Below are 17,362 nucleotides of genomic sequence, written 5' to 3' on the forward strand. Positions count from 1 at the left end.
ATTTGGGGCTCGGGCCTGTCATGAGGCAGAAAATTGGGCGGATGATCGGGAGCGGATGACGGCTGGATGAGGGAACGGCGCGCTGGGTCCATTTGGACTGGCCAGATCGTACTGTTACGGCGGGACGAGGGAGGACCCAAGAGCACGCACGCACTGGTAAGGGCAATGGCAGAGTGTTTATTGAACAGAAGGTGCGGGTAGTCGTGGGAGCTGACGGGAGCGTGGCACAGACGTCTGGGGGGTTCTGGAGTCGGGAGAGCTGGGGTTTGGCTGGGAGTCGGGCAAAGGGAGCGAGACGGGAGGGGGGCTCGGGCATACAGGTAAAGACGGCAGGCTAGCGGGTGGTCAGAGGCAGGCAAGGTCGAAATACCAAGGATCCAGTCAATTCGGCAGGCAATCGGGAGGTCAAGGGCGAACAGGGTCGGACAACAGGCAGGCTGGCAGGAGGAATTGCTGGAAAGCTCGGCGTAGCGCATAGAGACGATCTGGCGGGTTGTGGAGGGAAGTGACCGGGCTTTATACTGAGCGGGTAAATGGTTGCAGGTGTTGGTGTTCGAGGCTGATTAGAAGGAGGGCTGAGCGGGTGTGGTGAAGCTGGAAGTGAGGTGGCTGAAATGGTGGACTGTGACAAGTTCTGAGGTTCTATGGCAACAAGGCTTGTTGACGTCTGTCCGCAGGCTGCGGGCACTTTAGCGATAATTCATGGGATAGTCATTTGTTCTCATTAAGAATGCACACACACAAATACACAAAGAACAATTCATAAACAGTCACAGCTGGTTTTCAGTTTATTTGATCATGGCCACAACAGAGTGAAGAATGGATAAGTGATTGTGGGCAGCCTACACAACAACACTGCTTGATGTTAGGCTTTGTCTCACTTTTATAAGATGTAAGCCTCTATTTGCAGGAACGGAGCTCAGGTCAGGGGATTTGAGAGGGAGGGATGCGCCATTGTGAGGGTGATCATGGCCAATCAAAGTGACTCAAAGCATCACAACTGAATCTGCTAGCATTTGGACTCCACTGAAGATGCAATTGAGTATGAAAATGGAGCACTTGATATTTTATAAAGATAACTCTTACCACTGGGCCGGCTGGGCCGATCTCTCCTGTCACTCCCTTCTCCCCAGGAGGCCCCTGCAAATGCAAACAGTGTTCCAAATGTCAGTTGTCTGAATGATAGCGGTTATGGCGACCAATATCAAGGGACCAAAGAAACCAACATCAGTTTTCTTCATAAAGTTCTCCCCTAACAAGTGAGTTTTGGGCTGGAGCCGACAAATATCTGGCAGACTATCATTTGACAGTTTATGCTGGCAGGTGTTTGATAGCACGGAACATAAGAAAACATATGCGAGGAGATATTTATGCCCAGTAGTGGAAAGAATTTTTTTCTCTTATATAATTTTTCAAGCACATGTGATCAATAGTACAATTTTAAACATTATGAAACCAGTATAGTTCCATGAATGTCTGTAATAATGGTTGTCTTACTGTTTCTTTCGGTAAATATTGTGAACACATGAACAAGGCAATCTTACCCGAGGCCCTGGAATGGAGAGGCCATTGGGCCCCTGAGGACCTGGCGGCCCTGGTGGTCCAGCAGAACCGGCCTCTCCCACAGGTCCTTGAGGCCCCTACAAAATAAATACAATAATAAAGGAACAACAATCTGATCATTCAAATATAATTAGCGAGTATTGCTAACACATAAATGTCTCTTTTACTCAGCACCCATAATTTTAGTTGCAGTTGGCAATCCTAAAGATTTGCTTTTATTTGTTTAATTACCTGAGTGAATATTTTTTAAAAATGAATTATCAATAAAACACATAGTTGATGAATTTAAACCAGAAGAGAGTAAACTAAAATGAAATCAGATTGGTTAACTTGTAAATGTCTGTGCAATTTATCTGCCACAAACAAATGGCAATTTGCTTGCGTGATGTCAAAAGAACAGTCAATCTCTTCAAATGCCTTGCTAGAAGCTGCAGGGGGAGGAATGTTACGAAGCAATTGTGATCTTGCAGGTGAGTATGTGTGCAGCATATGAATGTGCCAGTACAACCCTAAAATGTGTCTCACATAACACACAGTCTGCACGGAAGAATAAACTGTCCTTTATTCTGCCTATGGTGCATTCTTGGGAATTTCGAAAAAGACTCTTGGGTGGGCCATCTCATGTTCATCGCTTGACACCCTGTCCAATAACAATAATATTTTCTCATTGACTTACCGAAAGGCCACCCTGCATGAGTGAGCACGAGTGGTAGGAAGAGCCCTATCTACAACACGTTTTCCATATGTTAGACAAAATAACCATGAAGGGGATGGGGGCACGGAACAGCAAATCTCCTTCCACAGCTGGATGCTTAGTTACACTGCATGGTATTTTATCTACGGTGTATAAAAAATACACTAAATTTTAATCCCTCAGAAAACCAAGTATTCAATTGATTATTCCATTGAATAAGTGTGTAATCACACACACGCGCACCCACGCTCACATACTCAATTAAAATAAAACATTTTAATATCCATCCTTTAACTCAGTGGCTTATTCTCAAGAGGGTTGCAAGCGTGCCACGGCCCACTCCAGTGGTCTGTGGGGCAATGTCAGAGAAATCTCAGAAAAGAAGACTAGGACAAGCCTAGCTGCTTAAACAGCAAAAAGAGTAACTCAGACCAGCCAAGATTGACTTTTCTACGCCGGCGTAGGGAAAAAAGCTTGGGCAAATGTAACTCGTGGGTCTTCCAACGCCAGTTTTCCACTTGCCCAGCCGTTCCCCCCGGCTTTTATTGAATAGAAGCATAGCAGATTACAAGACACAACAAAAGAGCCAGCCGGGCGCCACCGGCAGCTGGGCCAAGGTCCCGGCTCACACTTTCGTGCGTCAACAGTTCTATCTAAGGACAGGGTCAAGATGAACTAGGATTGCATAAATGGGTAACAATGAACTAAGAACATAATGATAACAACCTAATATATGATTCCCTTCACAGGCAATTGGCAGTCACTTTCTGAACTAGTAACCAGCCAGTCACAGGGCACACAACAATTAACGTACACGCACAAATACTTCAATGGACAAATTACAGTTTCTTATATACCTACGACGCAAGTTTCTTGGAATCTGGTAGGAAACCGGAGAGCCCGGAGAAAACATGCGGGCAGGAGGGGAACATGCAACCGGCACAAGGGAAGGTCAGAGCCGCACCATGCCACCCAAAATTTGTATTCAAAATTTCCAAAGGCTGAAAGTGAGTCGAAGTCAGTGGATAAAAATAATCATTGTTTATTGTCTTTTACACATTTAAATTATTAAACAGATGCCTACAAAATTTGCAAATGCTTAACAATTGAGATTAGCATTAGCGCGCTAGCTATTGCCATTTAACATCAACAAACACTAACTACCCATTAGTTCCCAACCACATATTTTTATTTGTACAGTATATTACACATGCAAATGTCTCAATGTCACTTACAGATGATGCGGCGACAATATTTCTCGAGTATTGGGATTTTGACTTTTTGATTCCACATATGTGTTATGAAACCTGCTATGGAAGATGTTTTTAATTGTTGATAAAAGGTGCACTCCATCAAATTAATTAACTTAAGATAATTGAAGCTAAAATCATTTAGAAGTCTGTTTTGTGCCTTTCCTGGAGTGAAGTTTATTCCCATGCTCCAAGAACAAAGAGAGGGAACAAAGAGTCTTTGTGAACACTTCCCAACCAATGCATTTCATTCCATCTTTCGACCACATCAACAGGCGTCCACAGGCTGTAGATGGGGGCTGTAGTATCCTTGGAGAAAAGGTGTGGACCAAACATACAGTATGTAGAATGGAGAGTCAGCAAGTGCGTGAGAACACTGCTAAGAGATGTTGTGGGTGTTTTTATTGATCCTCCCTTTGTTCCTCGTGGGAGGGCTTTCTCATCTCCCAGCGGCATTGCACCTCCACCACATGAATGCATTGTTTTGGATTAATTAAAAAGTCACATAGCCACTTCATTTTTCTTTCAGTTTTAGCACCTTTAATAAATTCAAAATAGTTTATAAATTACATTCCTTGATGATGCAGTATATGATGTCTGCTCAGCAAATTCTTGCATAAACGATCATAGATTTTAAAGAAATGTATATGGAGTCATTAAGTCTGATATTTAACTTTTTACCGTTTTATCATAGAACACTAAATATGACTTTTTTCTTCTATGTCAGTATAATTCAGGTGAAATACCGTATTTTCCGCACTATAAGGCACGCCTAAAAGCCTTTTAATGCGCCTTTTAATCAGGTGCGCCTTATATTAGATCAATATTGAGATTGGGATCCGTAGATGAGGGAATGAATTGATAAAGTAAGCTTTACCTGTTTCTTTTGTGTGATTACAGTTGAACAAGGTTAGTCATATTGACATTGAGTTATTATGCTATTGAGAGTTTAGAGTTATTATTTGAGTTATTAATGTTATTACTTTGAGTATTACTATATTGTGATTGAAAAAGATTTGAAATATGTCATTAATTGAGGGTGCACCTTATAATCCGTTGCGCCTTATTTATGGAAAAAGTTTTAAAATATGTCATTAATTGAGGGTGTACCTTATGATCCGGTGCACCTTATAGTGCAGAAAATTTGGTATAATCTGCCTTTGTGAAGTCATTTATAATATCTATTTATTTGAAAATGTTAGATTTTTTTTAGAAATCAATATTTTCTTTTGCAATATGTTTAGTTAATTTTGTTTGCCTAGGATGTGCTTTTGTGGACACCATATACGTTAAAAAAAACAAAAGGCTAACAGACTAATTTGTCCATGTGGTCAACATAGATTACATGCATGTATCTCAGCAAAAATGGACCTTTACTCACCGTCACTCCGGGCTCACCCCTGTCTCCTCGAGTTCCTCGTATCCCCGGACCTCCCTGAGACACACCATAACACAACATACGGTGGAGTCATTCCCCTGAGAATCAGCAAGAATATATGTACGTGTTCAATGGTTACAATTCAAAGCTGTTGTACACCAACATTGATTTATGTGCGTCTATAAAAAAAAGTTTGGTTTAGTGGCCCTAAAGCTGTTTAGGGATAAACATTTTTGTTCTCAAGGGCCACATTGGATTTTTACTATGGACAGATGGGCCAAGTCATTTGTAGATGAGATAACATAAGGTCAATCCTGAGCATGATCTTCCTCAAACTATGCTTCCGCAATAAACTCAGCAAAAGTGTTGCCTTAATGCTCTTATTATAAAGTTGTATCCACAAATAAAGCCTCAGTCCAACAAACTGCCATTAGACTATAGCTCCAGCATGTCCCTGAGATTCTAAACTATTCTACTTGGAATACATTGCTTCCTGTGGTAAAACTATCTTCCAACTGTAGATTAAAAATTACTCTTGACTTTACAGCATCTACAGTATTTTCTGAGCAACACTGTGTTGATGGCAGTGTGTGATTCCCAGATTAATTTAAAAGTAGTCAAGGACAACAAATTTCATTTGATTGCTAGTCGGCCCTGAATGATTAAGTCTTGAATACAGTACTACTGAACAGCTGATAAGTATAGGTCAATTGGTTAATGTTGTTTTTTTGCAAAACAAACTCAATCGTAAACTTACCATTGTTGCTATTGTAACTTTTCCAAGACATTAAATTCTCCAAGCTTCAGATTGATTGTAATTGTTGATGGTTAAACATGCTCACCCCCTCAGAGATTTTTTGGTATACTAATGAGAAACAAATGTGACAGGAAGGTTAAAGTACGTGTCTTTCATCGTGCTCTGCTTCGTTGTAGACTTAATCCTTGAAATCTTGAACATTGACAGTTACAAAATGACCAACGCACTGCGTGAACAGAAGGGCATGGTACATGGTCGACTCATTTGGAAGAATGGTGACTGGTGTGTTTTGTAGCATGAAAAAATATATCCTATCATCACATTCAGAGATGGCCACATTTTGCAGTTACAATGTGATTTAAGTAGTCCATTCAAAGCTGCAGGGCCAAACAAACATTCCGAAAGGAACGCATAAAGCAATAGCAAAAAAAAAAAAAAAAAAGAGCCAGCGTTGGGATGACGAGGACGTAAAAGAAAATAATAGCATGGCCACAAAGACAGTATCACAGCTGCGTGCTGAGCTGCCTTTGGTTGAAGAATGAAAGTGAAAGAAAAATTCATACACAAAAAAGAAGTGAGGGGAGGATAACGAAAAGGTAGAAATTGTGCATTAACATATATATTGGCTATTTGTTGCAGTATCGCTGCACTACAGGCTTCTTAAGTGAGACATAATTAAGGAAAATTAGAAAGACGCTGGAAAGTGGACATGTGGATTCCCCAAATGAGAATGTGGAGCTTAGTTGGATGAAAATTGTAGTGGATCGTAATCTTCTGTGATGAATGGAATCACCATTTAATTACTCTCTCAAACTAGGTGGTAGTGATTGTGGAGACAGACTGATTGAGAGTTTAAAAAGTCTTAAATGAAGAGCAAAAACCACAGGCCATATGGTGAATGGAAAGACCGAGCAAGGAGACAGAGACAGACTAATTGAAAAATGAGCGTCAAGACAAGAAGAAGTTTCAGGCCATAAATGAACCTGTTAATGTTTTACTCAGAACTTTCTCTGAAATCGACCTACTCCATCGCAAAAGGCTCAATGCGTTGATGGCGAGTGACCGGTCGATCGTGAATGGTAGAATTGATAGAGTGCATGACATTGCATTTTGATGGTTGGGGGTTATTTATACCTGTATGTAAGTTAGAGCAGGTAGAAAGTGATGGGACAATTGACATCATGTTACATGCTACTGCCCTGGCCACGTTCACTCCCATGTCAGTGTCCGAGCTAAAATGTTTATGTTGCTTCCCTTATATTGTCAGATTAAAGCAATAACACTCTTATAAAGTAATTGGGTTGTACTATGTCGATTTATCCATGTAAAGATATCTTATGTGGTTTTGGGTTTGAGTTGTAGTCTTTAAGCAAAGATGGGAAATCAGGTCCAGAAAGTAAAAACCCCACCAAAGTTTGGCATTAGCCACGGATGCTTCTTCAGTCGTCAGTAGTTGACGTTTTGGAGCCGCGGCCCATCGATGGACAAAGATAATATTGCTAAAGACAATTAGCCTGCTTTCAATTTACTTGCAGTGCTGAGCTGTATCGTTGGCTCATGATTTTAGCTCACCGGAAGCGCTCTGCCACGGGGACATTGTCAAGAGCCCCACTCCCCTCACCACTTGCATTACCCCACCAAGAATTAGCCCATAAGGCAAAAATGACGTTTGGGCATCCCTGTTCTGGAAGATTCTTTAGATAGTGAGATACTTGGTACCACAGAAAATGTTTGCATTCCTTTAAATCAAATTGGCTGTTACCGATGTTAACCGATGTTCAGAATAGCTCCTGAGAATTGAATGCATTGAGGAAAAGTTGAGAAAAACGTTGGGAAACAGTATTGACAAACACGAGTGGACTAAACATCAATTGGGAAGGAATTTTAATTCCAAATCAAAGAAAAAACTCACAGGAGGTCCAGAAGGTCCTGGGGGTCCCTTGCTGTCTTGAGAACAGGTACAGGAGTGAGGCAATGAGGGGCACTCCTCTTCAACCCTCTATAACATATGCAGACCCAAATACAGATTAAGTTTATTCACAAAAATCCAGTTTTCTCAATTCAACTGTTACAGATGACTAAAACTGAAAATCAACACAAAGACAAAGAAAAACATATTTTTGGCAAGAACTTTTTTTTTTTTATTAGATCTATATTACATTTGATATGTAGCATTCATAGTGTGGTAATGATTTATTCTAAGTGGAATTTGCAACATAAACCCCCTTTCATGTGTACATGAGAACATAATTGAAATGGAAACATCATACAGTATATCCTCCAGGTGCCCATTGCCTGTAATTTGATTTTGTAAATCAAATTAGTTGCGGTTAAACGCCGGTGCTTCCTTCGCCAGGGGCCATCCCAATTCAAACGGATTCCAAAGTCGTTTGGATCTAATTTTAGTTTGGCCGTTCTGCTTTTATCGTCACTCAATTTGATCACAAGCACAATTAGGGCTCTGATTAGCTCAGTCTGTGATATCCACCAAATGACAACAGTGTGTGTACTTGTTCTTACCAAAGCTGGCAGTTCACAACACTTGTCCCTGCTTGCCCACGATGTACTGCAGATGATATCAAACATCTGGAGCTGAAACTGCAAATACACCCACGTAACGTTAGACTCTGGTTAGACTTTTTTGGCTTTTGAGACACATACGCACATGCACGCACACACACGCACTCACGCACATATCTTGATATGATGTCAAATGATGCGAGCTGCTTAGGGTTAATGGTCGGTGATATGTTAAGTGGATAAAAGTCCATTTGTCCTCCTTTTCCTATTAGAGGAATACTTTGGCTCAGCATGTTCCAAGCAGCACTCAATCCCCCACTCCCCACTCAACCCTGATTTTTCTGTGATACTTGATGTGTCGCGCATGACTAATAATGCACTTACCCTTTGTCTTTGCTTTTATACATGCAGACACGCGTCGTTGCATCATTACACCGGTTGATAAAGTTGAGGGGGAAAAAAAAAAAAAAAAAAAATATATATATATATATATATATATATATATATATATATATATATATATATATATATATATATATATATATACAGTGGTTCTCGTTTGGTGTACACGTAAGGCATATGAAGTCACTTCAGAGGGGTGAGAACAGGGTTTCTGCATATGTCTGCAAATCTCAGTTTTTTATGTTGTTTTTAATGCATCTTATTGCTTAAAATTTCTGTGTCTGACTGCAGAAATGTTGAATGTGGGTGACAAGAACGGTACAATTTTCTTTTCAAAATAAGAGTAAATTAAATGGAACATGAGGTAATATGGGGTTTTCAACTTTTTTCTTTTTTCGTTCAGGGGATGATGTTGCGTATTTATGATGTTCTGTATGCCTTCTTTTTCACCTGTGAAGCGATTTGAGTCTGCGGTGATTCAGGGCTATACAAATAAACTTCACCTGATATGCGCTGATTAGGAGATACCTGGCTAGAAATATTTCACAGGAGGTGCATCACTGGATAAAGGGTGAGAAGCACTGCTCTAGAGGGCTGACTGTCCAAGTAAATTCTATAGTTATCTGCTTATTTTTGAAAATGTGCTTGTGATAAGGCTGTTCTGTATTTCGATATATTTTGACGGTGGCACAGTGGTTAGCATGTCTGCCTCATAGTTCAGGGAGCTGAGTTCAAATCCACCTCACTCCGGCCGGCCTTCCTGTGTGGAGTGCGCATGAACTCCTAGAGCCAGCGTGGGTTCTCTCCGGGCGCTCTGGCTTCCTCCCACATTCCAAAAACAAGCATAGCAGATGAATTGGGCACTGAAAATTGTCCTTGTCCTGTGATTGGGTGCGTGAATGTTGTTCATCTCTGGGTGCGCTGGCCGGCAACCAGTTCAGGGTGTCCTCCGCTTACTGCCCATAGACAGCTGGGATAGGCACCAGCGAGCCTGCGACCCTTGTGAGGATAAGCAGCTACAGAAAGATGTATGGATGGATGAATTTGACAAATTTACTCAACACACTCACACCGATCAAGCGACATCTGGAGTCTACACTAATGCACGATCACATCAAAGCCAAATGGTAAGCAGAGCTGCAGTGATAACTGGCATATACTCAAAGTTGAGCTGAATAGTCAGTCGATGTGTGGGTGAGGTGTGTTCCGCTACAACTGACAAATTTAGTTCTCCAGCTTGGTGATAAACGGATTTCTCTTCAAATGAAAACTGAATCAAACGTATACGGCAGCTCACTCTTCAGGGAGGGGCGGCTATGATTTCAAACAGCTTGTACGAGCTTTGCATAAGCACCATTTGCAAATTTTCCCAAAGCTTTTCTGGATACCCCCATGCTATAAACACGCTAATCATGATCAGATTTCAAGACTCAATAAGTAGACGTTAACATGCAGGTAGGTTACTGACCGGAGCAGAGTAGTCCCGTCCGCCTCGAGAGCGCACCATGCGACCCAGGACCTCCACGCCATCCGTGGTGATGTTCCCAGATGCAGTGACGGCCTTTTCTCCGACAACGGCGCAATCCAACACCACCTTTACTGCTGTCTTACTGACGGTTACATGGAGCTAAACAGAGATGTGGATCAAAAGCATTTGAGTATTTATTGAAACAACACTACGAAAATAGAAACTTTTTGTGGTTTGCAATGTTTCTTTGTAGGTGAAAATTGCAAAAGTAAACAGACAAACCAACACGATCAGATTTTTTTCTTTTGTATGTTATCAAATTTGTCAAAAAAGATGACAACAAAGGCTTCGGTGGTTTGACTTTTGATTGCGAGTTATGTTCTGCTTGATAAATAAATAAATAAATACAATAAATGAATAAATAAAAATTGGGATAGTATAAAAAATAGGAGAAAAGAAAAAAAGGGTGTGTTTTCTGATTATTCAAAGGCACAAACATCAACAGCATCAGTGGGTGTTTATAAGGCACCTCGTTTGTTTTTGTCTGGCTTATCATTTCCCAGACATGAGACAAATTGCTTTTCGTCTTCTGCTGAGAGTGATGTATTATCAATCATATTGCACGTATGATTTGGGGGGGGGGCAATGAGAGGAATTTATTAAGTCTGTTGTACTGTGAGAGTAAGAATCCATTACACTGAGTTATCAGGTGATTGCGATCTTCAAAGGGCACAAACACAGCTAACCAAACAAAGAATAAAGAAACTGAATCGGGGAAGAAACCGCCAACGTTTCCAAGATATTGTAAGTTTATTATGAATACATGCAATTCATTGCAAAGATTTTTAAACCAATGCGGATATATATATATATATATATATATATATATATATATATATATATATATATATATATATATATATATATATATATATTTTTTTTTTTACTCTCCAATAATTCAAAGATACTTTGGTTAAATTAAATTAGTCTTCTCAGTCTTTTTTGCAACGGATACAAATACAATATCAAAGTGATAGTAAATGACAAATGAAATATATGTAAACATTGCTTTCTCACAGCATTAACGATTTGGACTTTAGGTAATAGGATTTAGCTGGATATAAGGCGCAGGTGATATGCTGTTATGACTTTATTAATCTCTTCAATTTACATGAAGAAATTGTCACTTCACTTGTAGTTCTTCGCTTACAGTTTGGCCTTTCTAAATCCTCTCGCTTCACTCGTTGCCTCAAGCTGAAAAAACGAAATTTATGCACATGCATGCTAATCTTCCATACAAGTTGCTGTGCCAATGTAGGCATTCAGTTGAATTTAAGTATAACAATGCTGCATAATTTAACCTTTGTTGAGCTTGGACTATGGAATACTGAAATACCACAAATTAAGGCAGGCTCGTGGATAGGAAATTATTATTCAGGAAATCTCATTTGAATTGCTAAATTTTCCAACGTTTCGAAGATCTATCAAGCTTTTGAATGTCGATTTTGGAAATCATAGAAATTAATATGCCTTTCATTTATGGGCATTAAGGACAGGATGAATTACATGCAAACTGATAATTACTAAAATCTAAATATCACTTTTAAAAAAACTACTGTAAGTGGAATGAAGTGCCCCCAAGGTAAATATAATAACACTACAAATTTGAGGGAATGAAACATTACAAGCTGAATTGAATTATCACTATGACACTTATTATGCATATGTGGCTTTGCACAGTTAGGACAACAGTCACCTAGTGTCGCTAAAGTGGGGTTCTGCTAGGGATCAGTGGAAGGAGTGTAAAGAAACAACTTGTGTTAGGAAAGAAAATAAATTGCATCCTGTACTCTAATATTTTATCATAGATTTGGTTGAGACGTCTGTGTTTAAATATGTATGTGAAATCACTTTTCAAATTAGTTAGTGTAAAAAAGAATGTCCCCATTTTTGCAAGACGTTTCCACTGTTTTCTTTGTATATCACTCATGGCCACAGATTTGAATAAAGCTTTAAAAGAATGACACCCAAGAAATACCATTAGGGCTTGTGCTGTTCAAATGCAGACTTGAACTTAGGATGAGACATTCCAACATATTATAAGGCTGGTATGAATGATTCTCACATTCTGTTCCTTTTAGCGGATACTTACAAGAATTAGAAAAAAAAAATCACCATAGATAACTTAAGTAAAAACACTAACCTTGTGGAAACTTCCATGAAATACTTTTTTAATTTGTGTTCCTTCAAAAGTGACACTCTGAAAGTCCCCTTTGTAGTCATAGTTGAAGAATTTCAAACTCTTCTCAGAGTCTGTAAATTAGAAGAGATTAACATTTAGACATATTGTACAGTCAATAAAACGTACAGGCACATATGACTGAATACATTAAAATATTAGTTGTTACAAAGACAAATTGCTCAGCTTTGATAACCTCATCAGAAAGGTATTAAATTAACAATAAACTCATTATTACGGTACAGTGAAGGCCACTTATTCAAGCTTCAGCCTTAAAACACTCTCACATGCAAGTTATGCAACCAAGTTAAAGGGGGGCATTTTCCTCCTCAATGAAGTCGTCAGCAATCTTTGCAGAACCTGATTTAAATCAGGTGAGATGGTTGAGAGGAAACATGAAAAACAGGCTGCATTTTGGCTCTCGAAAAGGACTAAATTAATGATTACTTTCGGTAGTAAAAGTACTTAAGTAATCAATTATTTTGGCTATGCAAGAACTACAAGGAATCAATTATTTTAAGTACTAAAGTAATCAATTACTTTATGTACTTCAATGTGTAAAGTAATTGATTATTTTAATAGTTGCCTCAAGTAATTGATTACTTTGATACTTCATTCAGTACTCTCGCTTTTTAGACACTTATTGGGCCAAACATTGGGGAAAAAAACGAAAGAAAGAACTATATAACGGACCTGGGATTGAATGTCTGTATTCTTGAAAGATGTCGTTGGGATTAAATTAGTTAATTATTTTTTGGAAATGTCTGTCAAACATGTCTACAAATACTGTATGCTTGCTGATACAAATATTAATTTGACCATGATAAACCAATATTTCCTCTGAAATCTTCAGGGAACGTGTAGACTGCTATTTTGGGGGTAAACTTGCAAGGACTGACTCAGAGTCTTCCCAATGTTACTGACAACTCTCTACAGGTGGAATTTTGAGAACTAGAGACGACTGACTCAAAAATAACTGTACACCATGTGCAATGCTGCTCATTGTATTATTGTCTGTAAATAACTTTAATATCCATCCTCATTAACAAAGTGAGAGCGCTACTCTCCCTAGGCAGTTTTATGACTCACTGTTGGAGCAAATACATTTTTTTTTTTTATATAAGATCAATGGGTTTAAAAATATATTTGTCTTTGTTTTTACTTATTCGTTTTTTGGAGAAGTTGCTGCACCTCTGCTGAAGTCTCGTGGCATACCCGATAAAACAGAAGCGTACTGTAATACTTTGAAAGCACTGCTTGGGGACTCACACAGGAAAAAAAAAAAAGTGTCGTGAACATTTTGTAGTCCATGACTCAATTACCCTGAAATGATCGAAATGTAACCTCAAGTATGCAATGTTTTTATCTGCTGAAAATTTGCCGGGTGAGTTAATTTCCCATCTATGCTCTAATCAAACAAATTTCTCCGGCCCCAGTTTCTAAAAGTGCAGCATCATGAAGGATTTATCTCGAGATGCTGACACAGCAGACGACAACGCGAATCTGCAGAGTGAGACAATGACAAGAGAAAGAAGCACCAAAGGTTGAAATAAACCCACATTCCAAGATGAGTCCCACCAATGGCTCGGCGTCCTTATTGAGGATTTCCCACAATGCAAAGGGCTCCTGCGGCGTCTCGGGAAGCAGGCGGATCATCATAGAGATGGTGTAGTCAGATGGTAAACCTTCAGGATGAAGGTACCTGGCACACACATGCAGTAATGGGCAGACACACACACAAACACGCAGGCAAAGACACACACACGTACACAACGCAGAAAATGAGTTAACAGTGCCCTAAAGGCATGTACTCACAGGTGTCTTCTCCAAGTCTCGTTGCCACTTGGCTGAGAGCTTTTACGGAGCGTTTGGCTGCCTCCAACTGTCTCGGAGTGCCACCTTTTTTCATCAGAGAATCAAACTTTTTTTGAGGGGAGCTGCCTCCGAGCACTTGAAGTTCAAAAGATTTCAGCATCTACTTTTCACCACTCTTGTCAGTGTCACTTTTGAAAAATCTGAACACTCCTAGTTAAGGAGGCTAAATATAAAGCTTGCTGACGAAAAGCCCCAACAACGCCACAGACAATATAGCATTACAGAAGTACTTGGGATTACACTTGAATGTTCCTGCTACATTTTGAGCACATCTAGCTGAAAATATATACTGCCGGCACAAACTCCTTTGCTATACTTTGCTTTATCTTGACCTATGAAATCTGACATCACAGATTTGATTATTTTTACATTGACGACAAAGCCATAAAACTGGTTAGCACTTGTCAGTGTTAATATGTTTTTTTTCTAAGTTTTATATTGCATTTTTATTTTATATGTGTTGTTTAGAATGCTCGCTTAGAACATTTTCACTCATTTTGCTACATGAGGAGCAAGTTGGACTCATAAGCAGACAGGACACACATCTGGAGAAGACGTCTTTATGTACAAAATCGGAAAAAAATAGGCCTAGAGAATTAGACCTGGAAGACTAGACCTGGAACAATACACCTGAAACACTACACCTGGAAAACGACACTTGGAACATTGGACCTGGAGCACAAGATGTGGAACTTTAGATTTGGAACACCAGACCTGGAAAACCGGACCTGGACAAGTAGACCTGAAACACTGGACCTGCAACACTAGACTTGGTAACTGGACCAACCTAAATCCTAAAATGATGACAGACTGGACGACACGGACTGCAATCAATAGGTTGAAAGCATTTTAAAATGCAAAGAGAGCCTTCCTATGTACATCAACCCCATGTCTAAAATGCAAAGTCAATTTTGATTTCCGCTATCATGGCAACTAATAGGGAAAAAGCAGATGAAACCAAACTTGCATTTTGGGAAAAATCATCAAAACCAAGAAATATTGATTTCACGTTTCTCTCCGGTGAATTGGGCCACCCTTCACTCACCTGGTGGGCTGCGACACCAGAGCGTCACGGCGCAACCTGTAACACGGGAAGCTGTTGAATGAGCCCGGCTCCAAAGAAACCCCAGATATGCTGCTGTACTCCTTCTCCACCAAACCAAACTTCTCCATCATACGAAAACCTGCAGGAGACAAGTCCACGCCATGCCCTCTTTCCTTTTGATTATGCCAACATTAGAAATGATACTCCATCAATCTAAGTTCTTACCTGCAATGCTGTTTCCACTCATCAGAATTGAAGGACAAGCTGAAAATGACAAACACGGAAGTTAGACCCTCATACTTAGTGTACTATCCATCCTATGTTTTGAAGAAGGAGTTACTTACTGGCAGTGGCGGCCTCACAGACAAAAGTAATGAGCTGTTCTTCGATTTTCTTCACAGCATCCAAATCGTCCACGAAGAAGACATGTCTGTCGCTAGGCTTACTGGCAATGTTGACTAGTTCACCATAATCTGCATCCGCAAAGCCGATTGCGAAAATGACGTATCCTGGGGCGTGGGATCAAATGAGATAGACAATCGATGAACGACGTTGACGCCTTTCTCAGCAGCGTGAAACAAACGCTGGATAATTTCTTTAGTACAAGCCACACATTAAATGTCAATAAAATTGTGTTGCCAACCCCGCAGTTTTTTTTCTTTTTATGTACGTGTAACCCAGTACAAACCATCCATTTGCATTTCTTTGGACACTTTATTAACGTCATCCTGTGAACGGCCATCGGTGAGTACAACCAGGACTTTGGGTACCCCTCGCCTAGCTCCAGCATCTGAGGTGAAAATGGACTCCTTCACATGCTTGATGGCACGACCTGATAATGGAAAACAATCAATCAACAATCCATTAATCAAATTGTTTTTTAAGTCCAACCATTCAACCATCTTCATCCATCTTCATTTTACTGCCTTATTTGATTAAATTTTGTGTGCAAATTTTGGAAGTCAGCCGTTGTTAATAACTTCAAAATGAAACGGTATAATATGTGACTAACTCTGGCAAAAAGGTCCTTGTGTCAAAAAATGAATCATATCTTCTAATTCTGTTCATAATTCCCTTTAAAATTGTATATAATGCATAGAGATAATGCAAAAAATGACAGTTATAGTGATTTGAATTTGAAGTTTCTAGTTTTGGGAAAAAAAACAACAACAAAAAAAACACATTTAACCAGTATTTTCACCATTTTTGGATAATTTTCTTCCACATACTTTTCTCCTTTTAACCAAAGGATGGCATACCCCTGGTTGTGTATATTATCATGATTCCCCAAATATAAGTGACTAAAAATTAAGACTAAAAGTATGAGTATGTCCAAAAAATAATAACTTAAATTTTTGAATGATTTTTTTTCTTTTTTCTTTTTATAAAACGCCATTCGAGGAAGATAAATCAATCAGCCAAATAAACCAAGTTTTGACGTGCAGATGTGTATTTTTACATTAGCTGTCTTTTAGGTTGTTACAGCATTATTTTCAATAAAAGAAAAGGGAAACAGAAAAACAGCTGCTTCGAGCGTATTCAACTTTACACAGGCGCGGTGTTCACTGACCATTCACAATGTGGGAAATCTGAACTACACTAAACCCACGGCAAAAATATCATTTACGAATATGAACATAAGAAAATATTAGGAATTTCTAAAAGATGAGATACTCCTCCTTTTTTTGTCCAAAATGTCACTCAAATTACTTATTTTCAATCAAACTGTGATTACAACAGAACGGAATATGATAGAAACATACTTTTTTCTTTTCTTCTGATCAACGACTAAAATCTCCTTTCATATTCATGTTTGCATGGACATAGCACACCATATTTTGTCGGCTTTGTTAAAGTTACCATTTTAATTTAAAAAAAAAAAAAAAAACTCACTTGATTTCTTCCTTCTGTCCAGACAAATGAAATATAGTACGAAGGCCAAAACTTATGCATGTCAATGAGGGACCTACAAAACCACAGCAAGCCAAGCTAAGGGCAGCATGTCCATTAGCATTTAGAATAAGTGAATTTAAATGAGCTTCTAATGTTCACAGATATGTTAAAATAGAATCCAAAAATGTCATGAAGGTTGAAAGTTGATGAACTTTTAAAAGTTGATTCACACTAAACTTGGTTTTAATCAGTCAATAAAATGTATGCGGGCATCTTGG

General features: G+C 39.2%; 1 protein-coding gene across 1 annotated transcript in view; it reads right to left on the reverse strand.

Annotated features, from left to right (window-relative positions):
• LOC148426775 (collagen alpha-1(XIV) chain-like) overlaps positions 1 to 17,362 on the reverse strand; it is a 112,878-nt gene that overhangs the window by 21,200 nt on the left and 74,316 nt on the right. The window contains exons 28-39 of the mRNA XM_088409747.1: positions 15,880 to 16,023; positions 15,536 to 15,700; positions 15,417 to 15,455; positions 15,192 to 15,330; positions 13,831 to 13,973; positions 12,236 to 12,345; positions 10,033 to 10,191; positions 8,163 to 8,240; positions 7,555 to 7,641; positions 4,889 to 4,942; positions 1,545 to 1,640; positions 1,087 to 1,140 (exon numbers count right to left, since the gene is read on the reverse strand). Coding sequence (XP_088265873.1) covers positions 1,087 to 1,140; positions 1,545 to 1,640; positions 4,889 to 4,942; positions 7,555 to 7,641; positions 8,163 to 8,240; positions 10,033 to 10,191; positions 12,236 to 12,345; positions 13,831 to 13,973; positions 15,192 to 15,330; positions 15,417 to 15,455; positions 15,536 to 15,700; positions 15,880 to 16,023 — 1,268 coding nt within the window. The remainder of the gene's footprint in view (positions 1 to 1,086; positions 1,141 to 1,544; positions 1,641 to 4,888; positions 4,943 to 7,554; positions 7,642 to 8,162; positions 8,241 to 10,032; positions 10,192 to 12,235; positions 12,346 to 13,830; positions 13,974 to 15,191; positions 15,331 to 15,416; positions 15,456 to 15,535; positions 15,701 to 15,879; positions 16,024 to 17,362) is intronic.

This window comes from Hippichthys cyanospilos, chromosome 3, assembly GCF_059441005.1.
Source record: "Hippichthys cyanospilos isolate Australia breed blue-spotted pipefish chromosome 3, RoL_Hcya_1.0, whole genome shotgun sequence".
Classification (NCBI taxonomy): domain Eukaryota; kingdom Metazoa; phylum Chordata; class Actinopteri; order Syngnathiformes; family Syngnathidae; genus Hippichthys; species Hippichthys cyanospilos.